General features: G+C 43.0%; 1 protein-coding gene across 3 annotated transcripts in view; it reads left to right on the plus strand.

Moving 5' to 3' along the window:
• The window catches only part of LOC137372709 (choline transporter-like protein 3), an 82,284-nt gene that overhangs the window by 21,560 nt on the left and 42,707 nt on the right, over window positions 1-18,017 (plus strand). For all 3 annotated transcript variants that reach the window (XM_068036830.1, XM_068036832.1, XM_068036831.1), the window contains exons 3-9: window positions 928-1,070; window positions 4,926-5,062; window positions 8,212-8,305; window positions 9,925-10,094; window positions 12,160-12,249; window positions 13,901-14,025; window positions 15,520-15,706. In XM_068036830.1, coding sequence (XP_067892931.1) covers window positions 928-1,070; window positions 4,926-5,062; window positions 8,212-8,305; window positions 9,925-10,094; window positions 12,160-12,249; window positions 13,901-14,025; window positions 15,520-15,706 — 946 coding nt within the window. The remainder of the gene's footprint in view (window positions 1-927; window positions 1,071-4,925; window positions 5,063-8,211; window positions 8,306-9,924; window positions 10,095-12,159; window positions 12,250-13,900; window positions 14,026-15,519; window positions 15,707-18,017) is intronic.

Below are 18,017 nucleotides of genomic sequence, written 5' to 3' on the forward strand. Positions count from 1 at the left end.
ATGTGGCTGGTTCAGTTCAGTTTATGGTCAATGGTAACCCCCGAATGTTGATGGTGGGGAATTCAACAATAGTAATGGCGTTGAATGTCAAGGGGAGATGGTTAGACACTTTCTTGTTGGAGATGGTCATTGCCTGGCACTTGTGCAGTGTAGATGTTACTTGCCACTTATCAGCTCAAGCCTGAATGCTGCCCAGATCCAGAGTCTGTTTAGTTTAGTTTAGATTAGTTTAGAGATACAGCACTGAAACAGGCCCTTCGGCCCACCGAGTCTGTGCCGACCATCAACCACCCATTTATACTAATCCTACACTAATTCCATATTCCTACCACATCCCCACCTGTCCCTATATTTCCCTCCACCTACCTATACTAGGGGCAATTGCTAATGGCCAATTTACCTATCAACCTGCAAGTCTTTGGCATGTGGGAGGAAACCGGAGCACCCGGAGGAAACCCACGCAGACACAATGAGAACTTGCAAACTCCACACAGGCAGTACCTAGAATTGAACCCGGGGCGCTGGAGCTGTGAGGCTGCGGTGCTAACCACTGTGCCGCCCTTGTCATTTGACAGTATTTTCTTTGGAAAGTACAAACTAATGTTGCAGTTCTGATTGTTGTGCAGATAAATATTTCATGTCATGCTGAGCCACAAATCTGATTGTTGTTGTATCTGGAACCAATAAAAAACCTTGTTGTCTTTGTCAGAAAGGTTAACACCACTTCCCTGGACCCCAACCCTGTTTTGGGCTGGAGGTTTTTCTATTGCAGAACTCTAACTGTAAAGGAAGGGATAAAATAAATAGTATGGGATGATTTTGTTACATTTAATTAAAAATATTATTTGGAGCACCAACTATCTATCACACAAGTACTGTTCTTCCTCTTTACTGACAGTGGACTGGTTGTGTGATCTCTCCACCCAGGTGTTTATAGCTGGCTATGCTGTGACAGTCGGATCTGCAGAAAGACTAATCTTTGGTTATGACAGCTTTGGAAACATTTGTGGAAAGAAAAACTCTCCAATTAAGGGAGCCTCGCTGTCGGGACAAGATATGACAAACAGAAAGTGGGTATCTTTTAAAAGATTTACCAGTGTGTACGTACTGTATGGAAACCACCTGATATACCCTCTTCCCCTGTCATGCTCGTCACTCCTGGGTGGAGAAAAAGAGCAGAGGACCTGCCCTTGGGCGTGTAGTATATCTATCAAATTACCTTTTTGAAATATTGCGTTTTATAAAAATACAAAAAAGATGGATGTTAAAAGGCTAGCTGGCTAATCAAGCAGTCCAAACTTCATTGTTTACCGATGGGGGAGAAAACCTGCACCAATTCAGGAAAATCTCAGGGAAATTCCTTGCGAACTGCATAAGGCAGTCAAACAAGGCTTCAATGCCAATATATTTTCTTCACCTTTCACGATCTCTGGGTGTCCCAAAAGGTTTTACAGTCAATTAAGTATGCTTGACGTGTAGTTACATTTGTTAAGTAACAACAACAACTTATATTTATAAAGCACCTTTAAAGTAATAAAGCAATCCAAGGTGCTAAAAAATGACACCGAGCCACAAAAGGACACATTATGTGAGATGACCAAAAGCTTGGTCAAAGCGGTAAGTTTTAAGACCTGTCTTAAAGGAGGAAAGTGAGGCGGAGCGGTGGAGAGGTTTAGGGAGGGTATTCCAGAGTTTGGGGCTGAGGCAACTGAAGGTGTGGCCACCAATTATGCAGTGATTAAAACCAGGGATGCACAAGAGGCCAGAATTAGAGGAATGCAGATGTCTTGGAGGGTTGTGGGGCTGGAGGAGATTACAGATAGGGAGGGGGTGAGGCCATGGAGGGATTTGAAAACAACTATGAGAATTTTAAAATCAAAATGTTGCTTGACTGGGAGCCAATGTAGGTCAGCGAGCACAGGGTGTTGGTGAAGGGGACTTGGTGCGAGTTAAAACACGGGCAGCAGAATTTTGGATGACCTCAAGTTTACGGAGGGTAGAATGTGGGAGACCAGGCAAGACAAAAACAGTAAGATTGTGTTCAAATTCTGCAGTGGAGCTTGACCCTACAACCTTCCTGGTCCAAGTGAGAGTGCTAACATTGAGCCAAGCTGACGCAATATTTGAAACTGATACACTTTCTCTTTCTGATCATTGCTTCAAACAAAATCCTTCATAATATAAGCCTGCGGGATTGTTTTTAATATGTCCTGTCCAGAGAGTTGGGAATATTTACAGTGTTCCTGATGTGCTCATTGAGTAATGACCAGTTTTGTTTCTGGGGTAAATAATTATCACCCACAGCTTGGAATGAGCAGGTGGCTGGCGAAGCAGGGATGAATAGGTTTTCATTCAGTGTCCATTAATATCGCAGATGGCATTTCTGCAGTGCTCCTCACAAACCAAAAGATCCCTCAAAGTACTTTAGAGGTGAGGCTGAGCAGGAAAGAAGAGGGAAAAAAGCGGAATGGGAAAGGGGAACAAATTTGGCGTTATATGGCTTTCCAAGAAAGTGATGTTTGTGAATGGAATGGTCTGCTCTTGTAATAAAATAGTGAAGATAACAGCATGTGAATCCCTTAAGAGATGCTGAGAATACGTATGCTTCTTCTGGAGTGAGTTGTTGTATTAAAGTGAGAAAGACTTAAGCCCAAAGACAAAATGCCGTCGGTCTGGAAGTCTGAAATGAAAACAGCAACTGCTGGAAAACACTCAGCAGGTCAGGCAGCATCTGTGAAGAGATGTTTCACATTGTTGATGTTTCAATGACTTTAGTCCTGCTGATGACTCTGATGTTTTTAGTGTTACGACAGAGGCGGGAGCAATGCACTGTAAATTCAGTCCCATCACTCCACAGGTCGCAGCATATTATTAAAGTTTTCCCACCCAACCGGAAAACAGTCAAATTAAACACTGTAGTAACCCCAGAACAAAACAGACCAAACCAGGTAGCTTTGGACAACAAATTAACTATTTATTAAAAACTAAATCTTAAACACCATAAAGATAAATCTTATAACTTCCTATTTTAAGCTGACTCCCCCATTCACACACACACACACTCAAAAATCAAAAGTTAACCTTTTTTTAAAAAAATAATGTTTTAAAAATTAGCTGTTTTTTAAGAACAAATAACTAGGTTATAAGTCTTTGTGGGTTACATTCCTGATGGGTGAGGTATCCTAGTGTAAAAATAATTAGATGTCACTCGAAGTCGCCACGCGAATTTGATGAACAGTCTTTTAGTAGATTGGCATTTAAAGCACTTCAGCTGCAGCAGGCATCACACAGTCCTTTAAACAAGGAGTATAGCAATGGGTCCACTCGGATTTTAAAAACCAGCAGCCTCTCAGTCGAAGCTTTACTGTGAATTCCAAAAAATGCAGTCAAGAGGGAGTCAATCTTGAAGCAAAGACTCTTAGATTGGAAATAAAGAAAAGGAATTTTGCTACCTCCAGAAATACAAATGGTCTCTTCAAAGGGTTTTTTCCTCCTTAGGCAATGAACATGGCCTGTAGCTCGTTGTAGAATTTCTGCTGAGAGAAATAGACAGCTCCTTCCTCCAGTAAGCACGCTTCGCAGGTGTCTCTCAAAAACTGGTTTTAGCTAGTTTTTTACACACAGTTAAATTGAAACATTATACCATGTGATCTCCTCACTCTCCTGCTGTTGCCTAGTAACAGATGCAGCTGGCATAGTGCACCTCTTAGTTTTTAAAGGCACACTGTTTTAATCTGAGAAGAAAATAAATACAGTTCCGTTACAATAACAATTGAGTCAGGAAAGTCCCAGATTGTACCACTGGTCTTCAGTGGGTTCACTGGTCCCAGCCGAGATGCTAAAGGGGTCGCTATAGTCCTATTCCCACCTGTGAAGCCCCCAATCGGGTCGACAGGATCGGGATCAGCTTTGTTGTCTGCTGTGTTCCAGTTGCCTTCCAACACTGTGCAATTGCACGCGGAGAATGTGAGGTGTCAGAGGCGATCATTAAAGTTGTAACCTAATGCCTTCAGAGGAGGGAGGAGGAGAGGGAAGAAATTTCATGGGAAAAGGAGGAGACCTGTGGGTGAAAAAATAAAATTTTTTGCAATAGCATGATTTTTGAAAATATATTTAACTTCCTGTCCTTCTCCCTCCTATTTCACAAGGCTTTCCCTGCCTGCTCTGCAGCATTCACCAGCAGGTCACGGTGGGGCGGGGCATGGGGTATTCACGTACGTTGGTTGAATAAGCAGCCTGTCTTCCTGCGGATGTGCACCTGGCTCTGCTGGACATCTCCGCCATTGACGGAATGGTTTAGATAAGGGGCTAACTGTGTGGCCAGTCCTGGATGGGGTACATTCTGCCATTTTTTCCAGCCAAGTATTAAAGCAGCAGAGTGCTGTCCCACCCTACCCCCACTGACATACTCTCACATACCCTCAGTTAGATTTCCAAGTACACAATTATTGCCGTGTGGAACGAACCACTGACTGAAAATCTTTAAATTAAGTCTGATGATCCTCGATGGTTGAATATCTGAAAGTTAAAAAGTTTCTGTAAGTGTGAGGGGTGACCTGTGCTTCCAGAGTGGCTGTGAGCTTGAGTTTTCGAGGGACCATTCATGGTTGCTCTACCATTCCTCCAAGCTGTGCCCACTGAAATTCTGACCCTCAGAAACCACACTGTTTGAGGCCTGTGAAAGGAACTCTTCCCATCTAGCCCGAGCGGACATCTGGGCAGTGTATGACTTATGGGTGCGGGTGGTGTGACATGATCACGCTACTGACGACATGCGTGTATTTGTATCAACGAAACTGATTATTGGACTCAACAAATTGTGTGCTCACAAGCTCACTCATTGACAAGAAGCTAGATCTGGGCTGGACCAGGATTTAAAAAATACTACTTTTCACGCATTAACAAGGTATTTTGTTTCTAAACAGACACGTATTCTTTATGAACACCTGCAATGTAGACATCAAGAACCGTAAAATAAATTCAGTGTCTATTTGTGTATCTGGCTGTCCCCAAGAGCAGCTGAATGGACTGGAAGAGCTGAAACATTTTGCTCAGTTCAATGGTAAGTTCAGTTACATAGAATTTAGGCACAGAAACCAGTCATTTGGTCTAACTGGTCTATGCTAGTGTTAATGATCCACATGAACCTCCTCCAACTCTGTTTACTTCATCTCACCCTATTGACATGTCCATCTATCCCTCATGTTCTTATCTGGTTTTCCCTCAAATGCATCTATGCTACCCCCCCTCGACCACTCCATGTAGTAACAAATTCCACATTCTCACCACTCTCTGGGTAAAGTTCTGTCAGGATTCATGTTTGCGTGAAGCTTAGGATATGGAACTATCAAAATGTTTTCAGAATATATTTCGTGATGAAAGGGAGCTCACTGGTAAAGGCTGCTTGCTTTCAGCTGGCAATCTGAAGTAACATTTTCTTTATGAAAAATAATTATAGAGTATGTCATTCATTTTGCAATGTAAAATAGCCCATGTTGTGTGAGGTTGCTGTTTATACTTCTCCTGTGATGTGATCGGTTTATAAAATTGTGATGCTTGAAATGGAAACCAGTCTTAAATCTCCCTGTGCATTGTACAACAGAGAAGTGCAACCCAGCAAAATGAAAGACTAACAATCCCTCCACTGTTTCTTTGGATCGGCTTGTGAAGCCATTTCAAGCAGGTTGGTCAACATTCTATCCACCGAGCTATTTTCCAGCAACATTTCACAGCCTGATACCTCAGCAGTAAGCATCTGGGTGCAGTGTCTGTTTTATCATCACTTTCATCAGTAGTGATTGATGTAGCTCCTTATTGTTCATTCTCTGAATGTGGCCGGCACTGGTAAGCCCAGCGTTTATTGCCCATGCCTAGTTTCCCTTAAGGAGGTGGTGTTGAGCCTTCTCATTGAGTCATGAGACGGGCAAGAGATGATGAAATATTTAGGTGGTGCGCTGTGAATTAGTCAGTGGTAAAGAAAGGTAGAGACCTGAAGCACTGTGAAGAGGGTGATCTGTTGATTGTGATATGTTTACCAAGTGATCCAACTGCCATATAACAGTGAGGATTTACATTTTTCACACTTTGTGTTCACTACATTGATACTGTTTTTCCCAGTAATACTTGTTGTTCTGTTGGCCATGGTAATTCATTAGTGCTCTCTAACCTGGATACAAAGAACAAAGAACAGTACAGCACAGGAACAGGCCATTCGGCCCTCCAAGCCTGCGCCAATCTTGATGCCTGCCTAAACTAAAACCTTCTGCACTTCCGGGGTCCGTATCCCTCTATTCCCATCCTATTCATTTATTTGTCAAGATGTCTCTTAAACGTCGTTATCGTACCTGCTTCCACCACCTCCCCTGGCAGCAAGTTCCAGGCACTCACCACCCTCTGTGTAAAATACTTGCCTCGCACATCCCCTCTAAACTCTGCCCCTCACACCTTAAACCTATGTCCCCTAGTAACTGACTCTTCCACCCTGGGAAAAAGCTTCTGACTATCCACTCTGTCCATGCCGCTCATAACTTTGTAAACCTCTATCATGTCGCCCCTCCACCTCCGTCGTTCCAGTGAAAACAATCCGAGTTTATCCAACCTCTCCTCATAGCTAATGCCCTCCAGACCAGGCAACATCCTGGTAAACCTCTTCTGTACCCTCTCCAACGCCTCCACATCCTTCTGGTAGTGTGGCAACCAGAATTGCACGCAATATTCTAAGTGTGGCCTAACTAAGGTTCTGTACAGCTGCAGCATGACTTGCCAATTTTTATACTCTATGCCCTGACCGATGAAGGCAAGCATGCCGTATGCCTTCTTGACTACCTTATCCACCTGCGTTGCCACTTTCAGTGACCTGTGGACCTGTATGCCCAGATCTCTCTGCCTGTCAATACTCCTAAGGGTTCTGCCATTTACTGTATACCTCCCACCTGCATTAGACTTTCCAAAATGCATTACCTCACATTTGTCCGGATTAAACTCCATCTGCCATTTCTCCGCCCAAGTCTCCAACCGATCTATATCCTGCTGTATCCTCCGACAATCCTCATCACTATCTGCAACTCCACCAACCTTTGTGTCGTCCGCAAACATACTAATCAGACATTTTCCTCCAAATCATTTATATATACTACAAACAGCAAAGGTCCCAGCACTGATCCCTGCGGAACACCACTAGTCACATCCCTCCATTCAGAAAAGCACCCTTCCACTGCTACCCTCTGTCTTCTATGACTGAGCCAGTTCTGTATCCAACTTGCCAGCTCACCTCTGATCCCGTGTGACTTCACCTTTTGTATCAGTCTGCCATGAGGGACCTTGTCAAAGGCTTTACTGAAGTCCATATAGATAACATCCACTGCCCTTCCTTCATCAATCATACAATACGGATTGGTTTGTCTTGTAGTACCCTGTTCAATCAGCTGGTAGCACAATGGCACCTGTAAATATACTGCGTTATAACCGCGTGTTTCACCAACCTAGTTATTGAAATTCATATTGTATTGACAGAACAGCACAGTCTGGTGAGCATTCAGGAACTGCAGCAATTGACGTTACAGTAATAATTGTGCTTAGAGCGTCTTCTGTTGTTGAAAGATGCATTTTGTTTTTTAAATCCGCAAAAGGAAGCTAAAAGGCACAGCATTAAAATCCCAATGGGCAAAGGAGATAATTTGAAAGTCAGGTTTCAAACGGATTTTACCAGATCCAGTCAGTTGTGTTTTCTATTGGACATCTGTCTTCAAAATCTGATTTAGAGAGAGCTCTTGGAAAGAATTCAACAAGGGCCCCCATCCATGCAATGTTGTAGTGTGGATCCACACTGATTCTCATCAGACAACGTGTATCCTTCACACACCCACTAAAAAAAATGGATGTCAGTGAGCTGTCCGTGTTCTGTATTTGATTTCAAAATGAGTTGCATCAAACCTCGAAAGAAATAGGCTTGTGATCTGATGTGCATGTCTGTTTGATTTCTGAGGGTTCCTAAGGGTATGTCAGTTTGTCAGTGTTCTTTGTGATTTATTGTACAATAGGTTAAGTGGAATTGTACAGCAAAGTTCTGCCAAAAGCATGTGGAGACAATAGAATTAGCAACACGGTTGTATTTTACTAATCAAACCTTTAAAGGCGGCTTTGTAAACTGTGTTTCTGGTTCCAACTTTTGAGTTCAGGTGTGATTAAACTGCTATATGCATTACCATTTAGGTTCCTATTTATGTGTGTACAGTTTAAACATTTCCGACTACACAGAACCTTCAAAAGCAGCTCGTCTCTGTCCTGAGTTCCCGATCCCACCAAGGTGAGATTATTCAGTTGTTTACGGTCCCTAATCAGGATTTGTTTATTGTTCAGAGAACCACATCTTGCCGAGGCAAGTCGAGGCCAGATATTTAATTGTACCTTGCACATTCCTCTGTGATTAGTCCTTTTGAAGTTATCTTGCACCATTTTATATAGCTGTAATTAAGAGTTATTGTGAGATAATAGTCTTCTCCTGTAATATGTTCTCATTGATCATTTGCCCAGTGGTCTTGGAATGGAATCGTAGCTTTTGTGTCACTCCATTGACACTCTGTTAAATAAATGCATGAGAAAGTTGAGCTTGCACTGGAGGTTTTGATTTACGTTGGGGCAGCAGAGTTGAACTATTATTCTTAAAAAATGTCAAGTGTACATTCATGAGAGGAACGCCTTCCCAGACAGGGATTCACAGGCATGAGTGCACACCTGCAGCTTCTGGTTACCAAATCAACTTGCATGTACCTTCTGAATTTATTTCTAAACAAAAGTTTAATACATTTCTATGAAAATAAGCAACATTGTCCTTTGGTGTCAGTCATGGTTCAGTAGGTAGCCAACGGGTCGGTTGGTGGCGTGAGGGCGGTGTAGAATTGAGCGGGAGGCCTACCCACCCCGCTCCTGCCTCCAGGGGTGGGGGGAGGGAGAGAGAACAGCTCGCCCGCCCGAGGCCAATCAAGGCCCTTAAGTGGCCACTTAACGGCCCCGTAAGGGCCCGCGCCTGCCTCCATGGGTATTTTACCTGGGGCAAGCGGGTGTGCTGGGGACCTGAAAGGCCACCTAGCGATAGCTGCCGGCCTTTCCACGCCCCGGGCGGGGCCATGGCAGTCAGGCACAGGGTGCCCGATTGAGGGCCGCCCCCACCTCCCAACCCACCCCTGGGACGCAAGACGCCCCCTTCCCCCAAACGATTACTCCAGCCTCACCAGGGAAGGACCGATCTGCCTGGTGAGGCATGCCCAACTCACCTTCACTCCTGGATCCATCTGGTCGGCTGGGCTGCAGTCCCAGCAGTGGCCACTGCTCCCGATGGTGCTGCTGGGACTAAGAGCTGCCGGCAGCTCACTGAGGTGGGACCTCCTTCCTCAAGCGGGTGGAAGTCCCGCCTCGGAACAATTAAAGCCTGGGAACCCGTAAATTGCGGGACAGATCCCCGGGCTAGGCGGAAGCGGATTCCAGCCCAGAAGGTTGTGTATTTAAGCCCCATTCCAGAAACTTAAACAGATACTCCAGGCTGATACTTCAGTGCAGTACTGAGGGAGCACTGCACTGTCAGAGGTGCCATCTTTCAGGTGTGATGTTAAACTGAGGCCCTATCTGTCTGCTCAGGTGAACATTAAGGGTGCTGTGGCACTATTGTCCTGGCCAATATTTATCCCTCCACCAACACCCCTAAAATAGATTGTGTCACTTATCTCATTGATTGATGGATGTGGGATCTTGTTGTGCTCAATTTGTCTGCAGCATTTTCCCACATACCAACAATGACTACACTTCAAAACGAGTACTGGGACATCATGAAAGAAGCTATATAAATGCACGCTTGTTTTTTCTTTACACAATGACATATTTGCACAGTGAGTGTTTGTTACTTATATTTAAACTGTTTTGCTATTTCAGCAAGTCGTTCCCACTCTTCAATCGCTGTGTTCCTCAGAGCCCTGCCTGCTACTCCCACTTTCTCACTGTCCTTATTAATGTGGTCAAGGAGAGCGACTTCTTCCAACGCATCATCGGCGGCATTATGGCGAACAAAGAGTACATTATAGGACTCTGCCTTTTTGCAGTAGGTAAAGATTGTTCTCTGCTAGAAACTGTATTAGTGTATATCACAGTAACTTTATAGATTATCATTTGTGCCTTCGGAGATGTAAACATGTAGAGGGCAGGGAAAGCTGTGTTAAATGTATCCTGTGCTTTGTGACCAACCAATAATTGTGACGGAGATGTAACAATTATTGACACCACGTAGATTCTGTCATCACAAATTGCATTCTAATGTAGAAGTAAAGAAAGATTTAGAACCAGCAAAAAATTGAGTAAAACTTTTATATTTTATCTTTTATAGTACAAACGTGCTGCAACTGTTCTTTAAAAGATTATCTGTGAAAGGTGGTGGGGCAGCGGGTGATGGCACTGGGTGACAGTGGGCGGTGGCACTGGGTGAGACACTACCTTTTCATCTGTGTACTGACTGCGACTGCAACCCAGATGGAGAAAATGTGCCCCCTCTGCTGGCTGCAAAGATCATTGCTGAAATAGGGTTATAAATTCACATTTGTACAGTGCCGAAGTGTACCTCTCTGGAGCTTCACAGATCAAGTAAAATGTTTACATCACTGTTCCTATGAATGTCTGTATGTTTCACACTAACTAATCTAGATGTCCTTATTGGGATTACTCTTTAAACCTCTTCGCCTCTTTCTCCTCCTTTTGAGATGCTCCTTAAAACATACCACTTTAACCATGTGCTAATGTTTTCTTCTTTGGCTCAGTGTCAGTTATGATTGATTACACTCTTGTGAAACACCTTGGGATGTTTGACTGTATTAAAGGTGCTATATGAATGCAAGTTGTTGTTGATTTGGCCAGCAATGAGGCAGCAGTGCTAACAAGAGTCTTTTCCAAACCTTTGGGCCCACATAATTTGAACAGGGAGAAGCCACCCAGTAAGAAATGTAAACACAAATAGAACTGAGTCACTAGGGCTTCAGGCCATAATTCGAACCCTCCTGATAAATAGCCTTAACACGGTAACGTCTTCAAATAGTTTTGTACGCTTGAGTCATCTTAAACTTTATGGCCGGCTGGAAGATGGGCAATCGCAAACTGGTTGCCCATTTTACGCTTCATAATTTTCCATTAATCGCAGTTGATCTGATGATAATCATTAAAATTACCCCCAGTGATTCCACACCTAGTTTCCATCATGAAACAGTCTGTAATTCGCCAACAAGCGAGCACAAAATTGATCATCTTCAGGGGCTGAAAGGTTGCCAGCTGTGGGAAATGGGATTGTCGACACATGTATAATAACGATGGTCTTCTAAAGTTAGCATTCAGGAATCATTGCAGAGCAGAGGGAGCATTTTGCCTGCGTCATACCTGCTTGATGGTGACAGTGTTCACAGTGGGAGATTTTCCACTTTCCAGCATCTGATGTCATTCACCTTAAAAACACAAAACCTATATCGGGGAATATTTCAATGAGATTTTATTAATTTTAAAAACATTTTTACATGAAATTTCTCCGCATATTTTGGAGGAAAATTAATTACCATAGTAGGATGTTATTTGGACTTAGTTGCTGTCCCTGTCCAACCATATGAGCCTGGAGAGTAAGTCTCGGCAGGCTATTCAACCAGCTGTTGTATCTGTCATCACCCAAAAGCTGTCCAAACATGAACCTCCAGTGGAAGTCTTTGACCCAGAGGTGCTGAGGCTAATTGGTAGGAATCTTCTCGCCACTTAGTCGAGATCAGTTAACTCAAAACATCAAACCTTTCTATTCTGTGTGGTTTAACTGGTTAAATTTGTGGAAGCCTCCTGTTTTAAAGTAGAAACTCTCTCATTTAGCTTAATTACTGTAGTGTAGAAAACTCAATCAGTATATGCTGGGGTAGTTAAATCCAGAATAGTCATGATATTAAGATTTTAAAAAGAAAGGGAGATATGGTTTTGACGTTCATCAGTTTTAGCAAGAACGTAGACATGGGGGTAAAATGTGAGAAAACATGTTTTGCATTCCTGTTCACTTTTTCACTCAACAATGGAAATCACAACTCTAGATAGTTTGAAAACAGTACCTGGCAAGCTTCAATCATAGCAACTCTTTGTCTCTGTTCTATTCCACAGTCCTCTCCTTCATCTTGGTGGCAGTCTTCAGATTTATCGCCACACTGTTGGTTCACATCTTCATCGCTCTGGTAATTTTTGGATTGCTGTGTAAGTTTGTCTATTTTAAACCAGTTTCATCATTCGCAGTGTAGTGACAGGAGTACGTTTCCTACTAGAAGCCATCTGATTGGATGGCCAAACCCAAAGTGCCCACATAGAAGGAAAACGCAGCCCTCCTGGATGCTTTGAATCTCGAGGTGAGGGGATAACATACGGCAGCCTCCTTTTGTAGGAAAGAGCTTTCAGTTTACCTAGCTTTAGCTTACTTACAAGTTGCCCTTGAGTAAAATGCTGCACTGAAAAGAAATGAAGGGAAAAAATGGCAAGTGATCAAAATCTGAAATAATAGAAACAGAAAATGCTGCAAAGGCACAGCTGGTACATCTGAGAAGGGAAAATGCAGGTTAATATTCTAGACAATGACTTCTGACCAGAACCTACAATTCTGGCAAAGGGTCCACACCCACAGCCTTAACCTGCCTTTTTCACAGGCCATGCTGGGACCAGACTCAATGCTGTGGAGCAGGAGTCCCGCGTTGGGATAGGAAATTGGTTCTTGAGACTCATTTGGATCCTTGGGGTGAGCTCCCGGCATAGATGGGGGAAGGGAGAAGTCACTTTTGAGCATCCTACCTCACCGGCAGTGACCTCCTTAGTTATGTCCCAGGAGAGGAGTTGGAGCAGGCTATGGGCAGGACGGCTAGAAAGAAAAGACCCCACCAATTTGGTCATTGGATCAATGTCTGTGCAGATTGAGTGTGGATCATCCCACTGCTAAATTGGTATGTTTTGCATCCAAAAAACAGGTGCAACACATAATTTCTAGCTTGCTGTGTCTTCCCAGCATGTCCTGTTTTTAATCTGTATACACGTGTCCACTTAATCTAGTCTCTTTTTAATTGCATATAAAACTGACGTACAGCAGTAAAAATTTTACAGTTCGTAAAAGACCATGTTCTTCCCCTCACATCATTATTCTATATTAACGATGAATCCATTGCATATTCCTATGCTCTTACTTGTCAAATGTTTCACCCATTCTGTCATGGATCCCCATTTATTCAAAATAATGACTTTTTCTAAAGACCAAATGTGAAATCCAGGAAGGCCCGACCACTCATCAGCCTAGAGCTTACTGATGCCATTTTCAGTAAGTGAGATATGCCCATGAGCAACCCTCTTGTCCCTCTACTGGGTCTATCACTTTTTGACATTCCCATCACGTCTTTGAGTACCTTTCATGATTGACTAGACCTAAGCTGCATACCTACGTTCCACCTATACTATTACAGGCAAGATGTTGGCTTCAAACACCAGGTCAATCAGATTTTTGCTAACAACTGGCCGAGGCTGGATTGTTCCTGACACACTGTTTGACACTTCTATTTCTACCAGCGTCCCCATTATGTGTATTATGGGATGCAGCAAGTTCTGCACCTAGGCTACCTCCCACACACCTACCCCCCCACACACCTACCCCCCCACACACCTACCCCCCCACACACCTACCCCCCACACCCAACCCCTTCATGGCCCGCACGATCCCCGCTACGATGTCCCCCCATGACCCTCCCTCCACACACACACACACACCACGTACGTGAGAGCCCTTCACCCTGCATTTTGCACATGTCGGAATGAAGATATTCCATTCTCTCATGTTCTTTTCATTTACCTGTGATGAATTTTGTTTCTTCAGTTGTGTCAGGTGTTCTGTGGTGGCTGTACTATGACAACATGAATGATCCCAACATAGTCCTGGAAACGGAGAAGGAAAACACAAAAGCACTTCTGGGATTTGCCATTATTGCAACCATCGTATCGGTAAGATCCTTTATTTAAAAACAAAAAGCTGCCCTTCTGGATTATTAACTAGTTGAAGGGGTACATTTAGTAACATGAGGTTCAAGAGTTGTGGGAAGGTCACACAGGCACTGGACCATTTCATTACCAGCCTCAGCCCTGCAATTGTTCATTTTACTTTGTGCTTCAGTTGTATCATTTCACATCTGCAGTTTTAATGTATTTTAATGTGCGCTGTGGTAAATGTGCAGCTGAGGTTAAAATCTGAATTTATTGGACTGGGATTCACCCGTGTTGCCATTTTTGTTCAGGTCGTGAGCACATTTAGAACAGTTGGGACGGAACAAAAGATTTTTGTGGCCATCAATCTCTTGAGTTCCCCCCTTTCCCCACTGCCAGATAGACTCTTTGATTCATGTTAAAATCAAATTCAGAAATGCTTTTGTGACAATCCTTAGGAGTTCAATTTTCTATTGTTTTCTTAATGAGAAAGAGAACATTAAATTCAGGAGGTTTCTTCATCTAAATATATTTCATTCAGGAAAAACGCGTCAGAATATAGAAATAATATCCTGTTTCCCCTGTAATTTTCTTTCAGGAAGTTCTGTTTGTCAAAGTAAACTGTACCCTATAAAAATAAAGACACTATTGCTGGCTAACACATGGAATCATTTTTGGGTCCTTTCAAAGTGGCTGTTTTGTGAGATATGTTAACCACATAGATAAAATTAATAATAAAATAAAAGCAAAATACTGCAGATGCTGGAAATCTGAAATAAAAACAGAAAGTGCTAGAAATATTCAGGTCTGGCGGCATCTGTGGAGAGAGAAACCGAGTTGAAACATTAGACAAAGTGAATGGCTGTCTTCAACTTTACTTTGAAAGTAATTTCCGTTTTGTGCTTGGCTCAGTGATAGCCCTGTCACCACTGAGGCAGAAGCCACACTCCATAAAATTGGCCCCATATTTAAGGCTAGTAGCTCTGTAGTGTTTTGAGAATTGCATTGTACATATTGTTCTCTTGAGGCTACCGTGCACACATGAGCCAGCAGAGGGAGCTGAAAGGGAAAGTGGAAGTAAAACGGAATAAAGAAGACTCCATTATGTTCAACAGCATGCTGCTTCTGTCTCAGTCTCTGCCTCATATTTCTTACTAAACTCGACTAAACCTTGCTTCAGTCCCAAGAACATCACAATACCAAAGAAGTTCTGCATTGTTGGAGGAGGCAATCCTTCAGAAGAAATGTTAATCAACCTTCATCTGCCTGGCCAGGTAGATGTAAATAAAATCCCATGGTACAACTCGAGGAAGAAGTGTGGAGTTTTCTAGTTGAATTGTACCTTAACAGGTTATTTGTCGCAGTGCTTTTTTGGGATCTTGCCATACTTGTCTACATAACAAGTGACTGAACTTAAAAATAATTAACTGGCTGTGAAGTACTTTGGGATATCATGAGGACATGAAAGAGGCTTTCGAGGTATTTTGCTAATTGATTTTTTTTTTGTTTCTGGAGGTGATCCTTATCGTGCTGATCTTGGTGATGTGGAAAAGAATTAGTCTGACTATTCAGTTATTCCGGATTGCCAGTAACCTACTCCAGAGTGTTCCTCTATTGCTCTTCCAGCCATTGTGGACCTTCATCATCCTCACTTTATTCTGGATGTATTGGGCAGCTGTGCTCCTGAGTCTAGGCACTGCAGGTGGGTGGCTGAGGCACTGATTTCTGTGCATTGTTACTAAAACCATTCGAGTGTGGTAACTCATCGCAGAATATCCAGGTTAGCTCAAACAAGAATATGTTCAAGAGCAGGATGATGCCTTCAGAGATTCAGACCAATTGATTAGAATACAATTTATTTGTTTGAAAAAATGAAATATAACCTCCATTAAAATGTGTACGTGTGCGCGGGTTAGAGTACGTGTATGTGCGTGCGCGGGTTAGTGTACGTGTATGTGCGTGCGCGGGTTAGTGTACGTGTATGTGCGTGTGCGGGTTAGAGTACGTGTATGTGCGTGCGCGGGTGAGAGTACGTGTACGTGCGTGCGCGGGTGAGAGTACGTGTATGTGTGTGTGTGTTAAGAGTATGTGTACGTATTTCACAAGTCAAAATGTATTGCGTATAAATAATCTAAAATTTAACAGGAATATAATGGTGACTTTGGGAACTGGTTTGAATCCAAACCGAACTGCTCTGCTTGATTTCTGTAAGAGTCCAATGAGAGGGGAATTTGGAGCAGGTTCAAACTAATTCCAAATGGATGTACTCCCACAGCGCACAGAAAATATCCCTGACTTGGCACAAAGTTGGCAATCTCCTCCAGAGGGAAAGCGAATTCTGTCACACTGCTACAGTAGGAGCAGGGTTGGGGCAGAGGAACTGCCTTTCATGACTCAGAGAATGTTTGAGGACCTTACAGTTTCTGATCATTTTTCACCAATGAGTGGAGCAGTCACAACAGTGTCTGCACTCAAAGTACTTTTTTGGCTGTAAAGTGTCTTTATTCTATACATGAAATGGAAAGTGAGCTTTGCTGGCAAGGCCAGCATTTATTGCCCATCCCTTTAATTGCCCTCGAGAAGGTGGTGGTGAGCCTTGGGACATCCGGAGGTCATGAAAGATGTTATATAAATGCGAATCTTTCTTTCTTAATGTATTATTAAATCAATGTATTGATTTATGACAGAGTATCCAGTTTAGCTGGGTTACTATGACACCTTAATAGCCATTAAAGTGGTAACCTCAGCTTTCTGTTATCTAAGCAGAAGTGATGACTGGACATGAGTTCAAGTGGTGAGGTGGGGGAGAAGGAAGAGAGGAGATATGCTGTCTGACTAAATGTACCATGTGGTGGCTGATCAAGAGTGGTATCAACCAAGACACGGAGAAAATCGCTGATCTCCGGGGCTGCTGGAGGTAGAGCTCCGCATAGGAACCCCGACTTCTGGGAAGTCCCTGGTCATTCCCGATGGCTGTTAGAGAGTGGGATTGACTGAGCCACGGAGAGGTCAATGTCCCAAAAGTTAGAAGAAGGATCTTGAGCCCATCCAGCCCATTGTGTCATCCAGCACCTGATCTGTTCATTTTTAATTGTGTATCCTGTCCCAAAATGATTATTCTGGTCTATTCTGTGCTGGATTGGGAGCCATTCTAGTTTCCTTTAGAATGCTTCAGCTGAATCAATATTTACTGCGTTATAAGGCAGTCAATTTTACAGGTCGACCACACCTTGAGAAATAATTGTTCCTTAAGGTCAGCTGGAGGCTTCTTTAACTTGATTTGTGCATAAAATACTTTTCTACCTCTGCTTTGTCGATACTTTATTTCCTGCCACAAACTGGTCAAGGTTCGGAATAGATTAAACCATCATATTCCTCACCGCCTCAATCCATGAATTATATTCATTCAAAAGAAACCATTAGGATGCACTTAGTGCTCATCGAGTTGAAGTGTTAGCACTGGGGGAGCAGACCATTTTTTGTCGCACTTTTATAACACAGTATCAGTATAAAGAGCCCCCAAACGAAATGTAGCATAGTCAGCTTCAGAGCAAAACTTCCTTCAGTCTGTTGTTGTCCCTTGCTGACATAGCTGCTGTGATGCTGGGAAATGCTAACACTATGGAGACAAATCGCTGTACAGGGATGTGTTGCAAAGCATATCTTTGGGGGGAAGCTTTAGAATTACTTAAGTTTCATTCTTCTGGTTTATGAGCCTTTTGCTGGCTGCAATTGTCAGTCAAGACACTCATTTTAGGCTCCTGAGGGGGAATTGGGTGCCGTTAGATACTGGCAGCAGAAAATAATTGCAGGGAGGTTACACTGCATCACTGACATTGTTTTGGTGGTTGTACCTACGGCTCTTGGTAGTTTTTAAAATAAATATTGGAGGAGCTTTATTTTAAGTACTAGCTCATGCTAGGTGGTGTTTCCTTCCTGGCCCAATTGACTGACTTAAGCATTTGGTAGACATTAATTGTAAGAATGTGCTATGCAATTACTGAGATTACAAA

Source organism: Heterodontus francisci, chromosome 8 (genome assembly GCF_036365525.1).
Source record: "Heterodontus francisci isolate sHetFra1 chromosome 8, sHetFra1.hap1, whole genome shotgun sequence".
Classification (NCBI taxonomy): domain Eukaryota; kingdom Metazoa; phylum Chordata; class Chondrichthyes; order Heterodontiformes; family Heterodontidae; genus Heterodontus; species Heterodontus francisci.